The 12,727-nt window shown below is 34.3% G+C and overlaps 1 protein-coding gene across 3 annotated transcripts in view; it reads right to left on the reverse strand.

Moving 5' to 3' along the window:
- GRIK2 (glutamate receptor, ionotropic, kainate 2) overlaps positions 1-12,727 on the reverse strand; it is a 960,410-nt gene that overhangs the window by 7,656 nt on the left and 940,027 nt on the right. For all 3 annotated transcript variants that reach the window (XM_006865837.1, XM_006865838.1, XM_006865839.1), the window contains exon 15: positions 9,296-9,546. In XM_006865837.1, the coding sequence (XP_006865899.1) occupies positions 9,296-9,546 (251 nt within the window). The remainder of the gene's footprint in view (positions 1-9,295; positions 9,547-12,727) is intronic.

The raw sequence follows: 12,727 nt of genomic DNA on the forward strand, positions 1-12,727 counted from the left end.
GGTATTCTAAACCCCATTCATATATTTATTTTTTTTTTTTAGAAATTTACAAAAAGAAAGTAACTTTATCCAAATCTGAGTTAAGTTGGAATATGATCTCAAGCCTCTTTTATTAAAAATCCCATGCTTGGTATCGAGACCCAAGGAGAGAAAATGAATGTACCTAGACAGTGCTTATGTCAGAGAAATTAAGCCATGGTGGTACTGGAGTCTGGTAATTAGCAGACTGCTAACCCAAGGCCAACAGTGCAAACTCACCAGCCACTCTAGAGGAGAAGGATGACGCTTTCTAGTCCCATGAAGATTTTTAGTCTCAGGAACCCCTATACAGAGTCACTATGAGTCAGAATTGACTCAGTGACAGTGGGTTTGGGTTTGGTTTGTAGATACGATGTAAACTCACAGATTGTTTATTCATGCAAGACTCCTAATGCATGTTTTTTCCATGTCAATTCAGGATAGGATGCCATCAAGAAAAAAACATTTTTGTTTTTTCTGCATGAATATGTGAACCCTGGTATAGCGCTGTAGGATAAGCACTTAGCTGGTAACCACAAGGTCAACAGCGGAAACCCACCAGCAGATCTCAGAAACCCTATATAGGGTGGCTGTGAGTCAGAACTGACTCAACGGCACACAATAAAAGCAACAACAGCTTGAGTGCAATATGATATAGTGCAAATAGTATTAGACTAGGCTTCTTTGACATTAGAGGAAGTGCACTTGGCCCCTGAGGCATATTCTGTCCTCACTTGTGCAATATTTACAGTGTTGTTTTATATTAAAATGAGATACTTCAAAAACTGTTTATAAAAATACAGTTACAGAATAGATAGCTGTCAACCTATAATCTTAATTTTAAAATATTTGTTGGGATAAAAAAGTGAGGATTAAATTAATTATTTGAAAATAATTTTGCTTAGTTGAAAGTGAATTAATTGAATAAGAATAAAAATTAGCACCTTGTTTTATAGTATGATTTTACATTCACATGTAGGAATATTTTTAAATATCAGTCATTTAGTGCTTATATAGGTCATCAGTGGACGTTTAGAGACACCCTGCTTTCATAGAAAGGTAATTATATAAAGTCATTACAAAGCTGACCATCTATCCAAAATTTTCTTACAGATTTCAACCTAAGAAATGAGCCCCTTGTAGCTGTTTTCTTAGATTAGAAATTTATTTAGAACTTTAACTTTGAAAAGTTAAATGGCTAAAATTTCTACACAGTAATAGGATGTAATTAATGGAATGGATCATTATTTTGCAGTTTGTGAATAGGCCCTACTTGGGAAAAAAAAAGGCAAAATATTGAAAAATAATCTTTACTGATGATTTATAATAGTGTTTGCATTCCTACAGTTTATCTACTAAATTACGTCTTTTAAAGAACAATGTTTTTTGAGAACTAATACTTCAGCATTCTAAGAAGTAATTTATGAGACTATTTCAAAGTAGGAACCCTGGTAGCACAGTGGTAAAGCACTTAGCTGCTAACTGAAAGGTGGGTAGTTCCAGCCTAACAGATGCTCAGTGGAATAAAGAAATGGCGGTCTGCTCCCATAAAGACTTAGAGCCTTGGAAACACTATGAGGCAGTTCTACTCTGTCCTATCACGTTGCTATGACTCAGATCAATGCTATGGTTTGTTTGCTTTTCTTTGGTATTACATAGTACTACCTTCATTTTGAAGGAGCTCTGGTAGCATAATGGTTATGAATCGGGCTGCTAACCTCAAGGTCGGCAGTTCGAAACTACCAGCAATTCCGTGGGAGAAAGATGAGGCTTTCTGCTCCTGTAAAGAGTTATAGCCTCAGAAACTCTGGGCAGGGTCACTATGAGTCAGAATCGACTCCATGGTACTTAACAACAACAATAACCTTCATTTTCAACTATGTTGAGCAATTTGTGTATAGGGATTTGTGAACAATCTGTTTTTATTCTTCTGCTTCCAAGAAACACATGCTAAACAATAAAGAGATATCATCTAATGTCAGCATTAATAGCAAAGTTAACAAAACAAAACAGAAAACAACAAATGTTGGTGAGCGTGTGGTGAGACTTGGACTCTCCTACATTACTGGTGGGACTGTAAAAGAGTTCAGCCGCTGTGAAAATGGCAGTCCTTGAAAATTTGAAAAATGGTATTCCTTGAAAAATTGAAAATAAAAATACTGTTTGACCCAGCAATGCCATTACTTGGCATATATCCACAAGAAATAAGAGACAGGATATGAGTAGACATATGCTCACCAATGTTCATCACAGCACTATTTACAATAGAAAAAAGATAAAGACAGTCTAAATGCCCATCAGTGGAAGAATGGACAAACAAACTTTGGTACAAACACACAATGTAGTACTATGCAACAATGAAGAATAATGATGAATCTGTGAAACATTTCACAGCAAGGAGGAACCTGGAAGGACATTATGGTGACTGAAATTGGCCAATCACAGGACAAATTTTGTATGAAACCAGTATTGTAAAACTCAAGAAACAGTTTTCATACTAAAATAAACATTTTTGGTGGTTATCAGGGGTTGAAGGAATAGGAGAGTAATTCCTTGGCTAGAGGGTACACACATGTTAACTTGAGTGATGGGGAGGGAAATATACAAGAAGGGGAAGGGCAATATACAAGAAGAGGGAGGCAGGCAGAAGAATGATGAAGATAGGTGAATACAACAGGAGCTATTCAAGGGCTAAAAGGGATAGAGGCAAATAATGCTAGACACAATTTTGGAACAAAAATGTTCTGCAAGTAGATACATGGACAGAAACAAAGTCTAAATGAGTATGAGAGCAAGAGTAGGATTTATATGTATTTACATTACATATCACACAAATATATAAAAGTTTGAAAGAGGATCTTTGTATAGGGGGTTTCATTGTTCCTGCAAACACAACTATGAATGCAGTGGATCATTTGTTGTTGTTATTAAGTGCCATTGAGTCCATTCCGACTGATAGCAGCCCTGTATAGCATTTCCGAGGAGCAGCTGGAGAACTGAACCACTGACTTTGCATTTCAAACTGACCTTTCAGTCCAGTGCATTAACCCACAGCGCCACACCAAGACTCCTGTTGTATTCATTAGAGCATACGACAGGCAAAATGATGGAAACTTGTTAGATAATATCAAACATCTTAAGGCAATCAGTTGCTGTTCCTGGGGTCTCAGGGGACACCATGATCAGTTTGCATAATATAGTCCACAAAGACAATGTTCTGAAATCCACTGTAGTGAGTGGCATCTGCGATATTAAAAACTGATAAGTGGCAATCTAAGATGCAGCTATGGGTCTCTCCATGTGCAAAAGAAAGAAGAGTGATGAGAACTGAAAATGCTTGGAATCAGACCAAAGGATTAATGAAACATGTGAACATTAATCTCCGTGATTCTGAAACTAGAAGAACTAGACGGCACTGGGCTACCACTACCAATGACTCTGAAAGGGATCAAATTAGAAGGGACTGGATAGAGTAGGAGAAAATGTAGAACAAAACTCATAAATATTTTTTTTAAGAAAGAAGATGGGGTTTCTGGTCAGAAAGAGACTGGAGGAACCTGAGACTATGGTTCTTGAACCACCCTTCAGATCTGGAAAAGAAGTCATCCTGAAGGCCCCATTTTCAGTAAAGCAGCAGATAGATATAAAAGGAGGCAACACCGGGTATGCTTGCTATGGAATGGTCAATCATTCAAAATGAAAAGGGCAACATTTACCTAAGGACACATTTGAGAAGCGATGGGAAGGTGGGTAGAATGGACATAGGAACCACAGGGAGAAAGTGAGATAATTGTTGTTTCATGGAGAGGATTACAATCATTGATATGAAGCGACGTGTATAATGAGTTGAATGGAAAATTGATGATTTTATCTTTAAACCTTCACTTATTTCACAATATAAAGTTAAATAAAAAAATAAAACACATATTCAACCAGCTTTAAAAAGTGTTTTCCTAATGAACTGTCTTTCATTCTTGATCTCTAGCTTTTTAGGCTCAAACTACAATCACTCTTTCTTCTTGTTGTTGTTTTTGTTGTGATGTTAAGTGCTGTTGAGTTGGTTCCAACTCATAGTGACCCTGTATAGGGATTCTGAGGAGTAATTGGTGGATTTGAACTGCTGACCTTGTGAATCACAGTTCAGTGATGATCTAAATTGCAATGTTTCATTTATTTTTGTCTCTAGGTTATGAATCAGGCTGTGAACCTCAAGGTCATCTGTTCTGAAACTACCAGCTGTTCTGCAGGAGAAAGATGAGGCTCTCTGCTCCCATAAAGATTTATAGCTTTGGAAACCCTGTACAGGGTCACTGTGAGTCAGAACCGACTCCACAGCACACAACAACAACAATAGCTGTTTAAAGAGCCCTAGTAGTTAACGGGTTATACATCAGGCTGCAAACTGCATGATCAGCAGTTTGAATCCACCATCAACTCCATAGGAGAACGATTTACAGCCTAGGAAACCCTATGCAGATTGCTATAAGTTGGAACGGACTCAAAAGCACACAACCACCACCACTACCACTATTGTTTTATGTTATTTAGCTGTAGTCTGAAGGACATTCTATAGGTCCTTAAATCTTCAAAAAAAAAAAAAAAAATTCAGTGACTGTAAAAATATTACATAGGGATTATTTTCTATATGATTTCCCAATGGTTATAATATAAATAAATATACTAACTAAAATGGACTGTGTTCTAGAAACAATAACACCATTTAGTTCTAAAATATAATTCGATCATCTTAGAGCAAAGTCCAAGCAGAACTTTATGTCTGATATGGGGACACATATCTTACAAATTCAAAACTGAATAATAATTGTTTTATTTCTGAAGTATTTTTATTATATTTAATTTATTATTGAGTATTGAAAACAACAACAATTGCTGATGAGTCAATTCCACCTGACAGTGAACCAAAGGAACTATATATTATATATCAAGTTTATTTTAAAAGATTGTTCACATCTGAGAACTCAAAGATTCATGTTTAAGCAGTTCAATAAAAATGATTTGTACAGGCAAATACTTTCACATTTCATGGGAAAGAAAATAAAACTGTTATGTTACTGTTCTTTCTGGACTTCAAAATAAAGTAGAATTATATGTACCCTTAATAAGAGGACATATTCAAATATTTAAGAAATGATGACCAATTTTAAATATCCATGAATAAACTACAATTAGGTAATGCAATATTTTTATAAAAAGCAAAACAATTACAATCATTTATAAATTATGTCTAAAAAGACCATTGTTGTTGTTGTTGTTGTCAACTGCCATCAAGTCCGTTCCGACCCATAGGGACCCATAGGAAAACCCATAGGGTTTCCAAATAGCGGCTAGTGGATTTGAACTGCATACCTTGTGGTCCAGTGCATTATCTTGCAGCACTACATCAAGACTCAGAAAAAGATCATATTTTACCATAATTATAGTTTTGTGTATTAATTATTTTATTTCAGCTATAAATAAGATTTGGAAAAGGGCCAACAAATTCCTTCAAACAAATCCACCTGAAATGTACGGATGATTTTCTCAGGTGCATGATAGTTTCCTAGATTGCTGAATGACCCTTAAATCAGAGTCTATTTGACATCAAGAAAAAGATAAGACATACACACAAAAAACAAATTAGAAAATGCACATGTCGATTAGTTGCCTATTAAAACACAATCAGACACAAGGTGGTGTGTACTGCACTTTGAAATAAAAGGGGCAACATTTGCCCAGGGATAAAACTCAGAAGGCAGAAAGGGATAGCAAAGAAGAAATCATGGAAATAAAAAACATGGAGGAGGTGGGAAGAGTGCTGTTGCATTGTGGGGATTAAAGTCAAGGTCAGGAACAAAGTGTGTCTGAATTGTTAAATGGAAAATCAATTTGCTCTGTAAGCTCTCACTCAAATCACAATAATTTTCTTTTTAAAGACACAATCAGATAAGACAAATACTTAAAATATCATTCCAAATGATGAAGCCATAAGTTTGAAAATCAGAAAAACAACCATTATGAAATTTGAATAAATAAAAAGCAATGCATTTTTGATCTATTGACATTTGCATCAAAATTAAAACCATTTAGTACAAAAAATGCAATACACCATCTTGTGGTCATCTGAAAGGAATGCAATTTAGTTTTTTAGTTTTATAATGTCTACATATTTCACCTTTATTTTCTATTATTATATTTAAACTACCTTCATTTTAAAATGACACATTCTTAAACTACTCTTAATTATCAAACAAAAGGTAAATATAAAAGAGACATGATCAAAAGCTGTTTGTTTTAGGTGAATATTTCACAAACTGTGCTCTAAACGACATTTTGTTTTTACATTTAAAATAATAATAAAAATAAATACAAATCTGACCACATCATCATCAAAAGTTAAGATTTGTCTTGAAAGTATATTTGCTATTCTTAAATTTTCTCCCTGAAGTGCATATATCATCCAGGTTATTTTGGTAAAGAAAAGAAATTACATTTGTTCTTTTTAATAATACTGGAAAGAAGGAGGAAAAAGAAGAAAAAATATCAAAGCACTGTAGGACTGAAATTGCGACTAGACTAATAAATCCTTGTTTATTCTTAAAGTTGCCAAACATAATTTACTGTATATTTGGGACCCAATAAATATTTGTTGAATAAATGAATAATTTCACAAGTGCTTATTATCAAAATCTAAGTTAAAATATTATTGTGATAGTGTAAATAAACTGTGAATTTCTGTATATCTTCATGCATATCTAATGATAAATTCTAGGAACATTATGTGACTAATTTTAATAATTTAAGTAAGGTGTTAAACAGCTGTATAATTCAACCTAGTAACATGTTCCTCAGGAAAAATGAAGATAAATTGAGCCCAAGTTTATTTATAATAATTATGATAATTATAAAATAAATTATCAAGATAAGTAAAATAGGTCAGGTCTAGTAAACCTGTAATTATATAATTTACCATCATTGAAACATAAGCTCTTTTTTTATTTTTTTATGGTAAGCTTTCTAAGTAAGTAACTAGATTAAACTTTATTATAAATTTAGCTAAATAGGAAAAAATAAGTATTATACACTTGACACTGTTGGATTCCCTGAGGATAGAAATACACTCCTAAAGTATTAACAGTCTAATAGAGGGATACATGTAGAAAGAAATACAAATAAAATAGTGGGTTAAGGTGTACTGGACTGTGACCATAATATTCATGTAAAATAAATGCAATTGTTTCTTTCAATTTTGTGTTTTAGTTATCTGTTTTGATAAAAAAAAAATTACATTAATATTCTTTTATTTTTTAAAAGGTCATATTTATAAAACTCAGTTCATAGAATATCATGAGAGCTGGTTTATATGTAAAATCCAACTAAATTATTTATAGCAATGAAACAGGTTATTTTAAGAAATCAAATTTTACAATCTTTATTTTGTTTTAAATAGAATGTGTATAAAAGATCTTTTAGTTATAATTATATGTAAAGGACACAGCTAATAGAACACTACATTTTTTTCAAGTGATAAATTACCTTTTTTTGTACTGAGCTTTAAGGAGGATTTGAGATTTCTACTGGAAAACCCAAATTCCAGCTATAATGTTTGAACTAATTTAAAGCCTTTAGTAACCAAATTGATTTTACATTTCTTGATGATTGTTAATGAACACGGAGTCCTAGTGTGGTGCTATGGGATAATGCACTAGACCACAAGGCCAATTTGAACTAGAAGGTCAGTGGTTCAAATTCACTAGCTACTCTTTGGAAACCCTATACAGGTCACCGTGAGTCGGAATCGACTCAATAGCACTTAACAACAACAATTAATAAAAATGGAAGTTGATAAATTAAGATTGTTCTTTGGTTAGTCCTTAGAATTTTATTTCAAAACAACTATAGTATTAAAATACGTATTTAATGACTTAATGACTAGTCACAACATATAAGAAATAGAATCTAATCAAATCAACATACACAGCCCTCTTAAATGTTGTGGGAAAATAAATTGTGTGATTGTCTAAAGTGTTCATTGATTGACTTAGTATCATACATAGAATGAAGCTATCGAAATACAGCTAAGAATTGTATTATGTGTGCACTAAAAAAACAACACTAAAATGATGTTTCTAAAATTCTGACTCCAGAAAGAATACGTAAACATAATACAAATTATTAAAAACAAAGGAAAATATTCTTGGTTTTCAAAAAATCTGTTTAAAGATGCAAATGATTCAAAGTACATCAGCAGAATATTTTCATCTTGCATTTATGTATGATACAATTTTTGAAATATCATGGTCCTGCTATTCATTTTATCACTTACAAGGGTTTCTAAGTGATAGAGTGAATGTAGTTTCATTCTGCACAGGGTCTAAAATTTAATTCCTAGAAACTGTTGAGTTTCACTAAAACAAAAGTGCTGTTTATAAACAAAGAGATTAAATCAATAAAGTACCAGAAGACTTATAATGTTTAAGTGGCTATTTCATGTCCAGAGCTATCAATTAATGATAAAGGTGTCAAGCACAATTTGAGACACAGATTTCTCTATGATTATACTTCTTTATAATAAAAAGGAAGGAATATAGCACCAGAAATAAAGAGTCTAAATGAGGTCACAAAAAATTCATGTATGCAAAGACATTTTGTGAAAAAGACTAACTGTATTAAAATCCAAAGGAAACATTAAATTCTGTCAATATTTTTGAGGCTTACATACCTTCTTCTAGTAATTAGATATAAAATAAAGGACTCATTAAGACTATCACTAATGGCACACAAAACATCTCACATATTTATTCATCTAGGAAACTAATTATGATTTTCTACTTTGAATGGTTACTTTCAAATGAAAGGTTATTGGACTAAAATTCTTCAAATAAAATATTTCATTTACTTTTTAATTTCAAAATTGCTAACCATTTTTTCTGAAAATATTCATATGCAGAGAAATGTTTATTCTTGCATATTACAGTTGTTGGGTTTTGCTTCCTTCATTAATTAGATTCCTCCATTAAACTAACTGCAATGAACTTCCAGATGCAACTTTCTCTTTTTTTCAGGCTTCAATAATAGGAGAAACCATCACATCACATGTCCTGAAAACTTGCTACAATTAAGCATTAAGATAGAGTACTTTGTGAGTCATTGCTGTATAATAAATAGCACAAGACAATGAACAGTCACAGTTCTAAGCATAACCCTTGGATGGAAACATAAAAAATAGTTGTTTTATTAAAATCACAATTGTTTTCAATTGTAAGAGAGTGACATTTACCTTTTCCAATTGAGCGTTTTTTTTGGATTTGTATAAAAACTCTCCCACTGCCACAAAAACTGAGAGCACCAAGCCGGCTGCCAGAACAATGAAGATGCCACCAATATTTTGAACCCCCAGGGCACTGGCCTCTTTACTCTCCTCCTCTGGACAACCGTTTCCTCTCCACCACTTCTCCTTCATCATATGCAGCTTGCCTTCCTCTTGAAGCTGAAGAATTGCTATGGTTATTTTATCTCGATATGGAGAACCTAGAAAAAAATATGATATGTTATAAACTATTTCAAGAAACCCAGAATTTAATAACTAAAAGTTAGCATGATAAAATGTGAGAAGAGGGCAATATTTTTTTAATGTGCCATTATTTATTTTCAGTAGAAAAAGACAGAACGTAGAAACTTATCAGATAAATATAAGCAAAGTCCTGTCTACATCTTGAAGAGTAAAATAAAATTTGTTTTTAAGAAAGAATGTATCCTTCTAAAAGTCAGTCTCAGTTAAGAGCATATGAAAACACTAAGTGTTGTTGTTTTTAGGTGCAGTGAAGTGGTTCTGATTAATAGCACCCTGTGTACAATAGAATGAAACATTGCCATCTTCACAATTATTGTTACATTTGATCCCATTGTTTTGCCACTGTGTCAATCCATCACATTGGGGCTCTTCTTCTTTTTCGATGACCCTCCACTTTGCCAAACATGATTTCCTTCTACAGGAACAGGTCCCTCCTAATAACATGCCAAAATATGAGAGAAGAAATCTAGCCATCCTTCTGGCTGCATTTTTTCTAAAACAGATTAGTTTGTTCTTCTAAAAGTCCCTTTCAATATTCTTGTCCAACACCCCAATTCAAATGGATCATTTTTTTCCCTGTTTTCCTTATTCATTATCCAGCTTTTACTTGCATATCAGATGATTCAAAATACTATGACTTGGGTCAACACACCTTAGTCCTTAAACTGACATCTTTGCTCTTTAAACACTTCAAAGAGGTGTTTTGCAGCAAATTTCCCTAATGCAATAAGTAATAACCCACAAGTAGAAGGAATAGAGTGCAAGGATTATATAGTAATGTCTAGGAGGCATTTTATAATAAAACCAAAGCTTTGATCAAATAGCTAACCTCCATTTTTAGAAGAGTTGCGAAAATTTGTTTGTCAAGGTTAAATGCAATAATATAGTACAACCATAACTAAATAAACTATAGTCCGACGTACATAATGCTCTACATATAATAGGCAGCCCCTCATATTTTATATTTGATACTAATAATAAAAAGTGTAAGTCTATACAGGATAATTCAAAAATTACAAATTAAATTTATAAATCTAGGAATTTATAGCCTGACATTATTAGAAATTTTTGTTTGTTTATTTGTTTACCATTCTATGCCTTGGGGAAAATGTTCTTTGCAGTACTGTTGTTGTAGTTAGGTGCCATCGAATCAGTTCCCACTCATGGCAATCCTATGCACAACAGAAAGAAACACTGCCCAGTACTTTGCCAACCTCACAGTTGTTATATTGAAGCCCATTGTTTCTATCACTTTGTCCATCCATTTCATTGGGGGGTCTTCCTCTTTTTCATTGACCTTAGACTTTATAAAACATGATGTCATTTTCCAAGAACTGATACCTCCTGACAACATGTCCAAACAAGAGATGAAGTCTCACAATCCTAGCTTCTAAGGACAATTCTGGCTGTACTTCTTCCAACAGAGATATGTTTGTTCTGGAAGTCCATGGTAGTTTCAACAATCTTCACCAACACCATAATTCATGTGCACCAATTCTTCTAAAGAATTTCTTATGCATTGTCTCATTTCCACATGCATATGAGATTATTGAAAAATTATGGCTTGGGTCAGGCCTACCTTTGCCCTCAAACAGATATCTTTGTTTTTAACACTTTAAAGAGGTCTTGTGCAGCAAATTTACCTACTGAAATACAACATTAGATTTCTTGATGACTGTTTACATGAGTGTTGATTGTGGATCCAAACAAAATGAAATATTTTCTCTATCATCATGTTATTTAGTGATCAAGTTGTGAGAATTTCCATTTTCTTTACACTGAAGTGAAATCCATAATCTTTGATCTTCATCAGTAAGTATTTCAAATCTCTTTACTTCCAGCAAAGGAAGTTGTATAATCAGCATATCACAGGTTGCTAGTTTTCATTCAATCCCGAAACCACATTTTTTTTTTTTCATATAATCCAACTTCTGTGTTACAGACCGCAGGTATTGGGGTGCTGAGGACCAGTGTCATGGACGAAAATTCCAGCACGTGGCCGCGCTCCGACCTGCTGGCCAGAGACCCTGTGGGCTCAAGGAAGTAACCTCTGAACGTCCTGGGTCATTGACTGTTACGAACTCACTGTGGGGCTAGCTCTGTATAATTCTCTTTAGTTTTATTAATTCACTCTATGCTTCGAACCCCTGTAATTGCAGCTTCTGAGAAAATGGTTTCTTAATGTGCCTCTCTCAATGTCTCCACTGTGTTAGCAGTGTGTAAGGTTCTAAGAACAAATCTCTCTGAGGAACAGACTCTGTCTACGGGGCAAGCTCATCCAAACTGTTCTTTATCAAATTATTTAGTTATGTTTGATATTAACTTAGTACATGAACCCTTGATACCCATGGACAAATATTAAAACAAAAAACTGCTCCTAAAGCCGAGGCTGTAGAAAGTTCCTAAAACAAGTTTGCTGGAGCCAGGCTGCCCAAGGAATTAACTCAAAGTAGATTGGTGACTTCCAGGTTTTTGTTTAAAGAACAAAAGGACTGCCATCTTAAATCACTTCCAGGTGCAGCCCATTCACCTAGGTGCCTCACTTTGCTTCCTCCTGCAGACCTGGCCCTGGCAGCCAACACAGCGGCATTCCTTTCAATCCTTTTCACCTTCCCCCATTCAAGATTAGGTGCTATAGGTATGGTAATTAGGCTTGAGAAACCAAGTTGCGGTCTTGGGATTCGAATCTGAAAAGTACCATATAATAATTTGCTTGAATTTCTGGAAAATTAAGGAGGTTAGATTATCAAGACAATTTGTGATGTATGTTCTAGAACTTGATTCCTGTAAATCATGGTGTCCTGTTTTGAAAGGTTAATCACATTTCACTTCTGTACTCCATCTTAATAAACCCCGTCTTCCTTTGTGTAAAGCTCCTCCCCGAAATAAAATGGGGGCGCAGACCGAAGCCCCCATGCGTTAAGGCTGGCATGTGAGGCATTATAGCTGGCAAGGCATGAGTTAAGGTTTGCAGGGCGGTGCTTTACCGCCTGCAGGGGTCACGATGCAGGTAGTCCAGGGTCTGCCTGCCAGTGTCGCATCCACTCTGGTTTCAGGGTGTTTTGTGTTCTCTCTCTTTGCGTCTTTGTATGTATTCTTTATCTGTCGCTGTCGCCACCACATCTCCCTCCTTCGTGA

Source organism: Chrysochloris asiatica, unplaced genomic scaffold (genome assembly GCF_000296735.1).
Source record: "Chrysochloris asiatica unplaced genomic scaffold, ChrAsi1.0 scaffold00084, whole genome shotgun sequence".
NCBI classification, from domain to species: Eukaryota; Metazoa; Chordata; class Mammalia; order Afrosoricida; family Chrysochloridae; genus Chrysochloris; species Chrysochloris asiatica.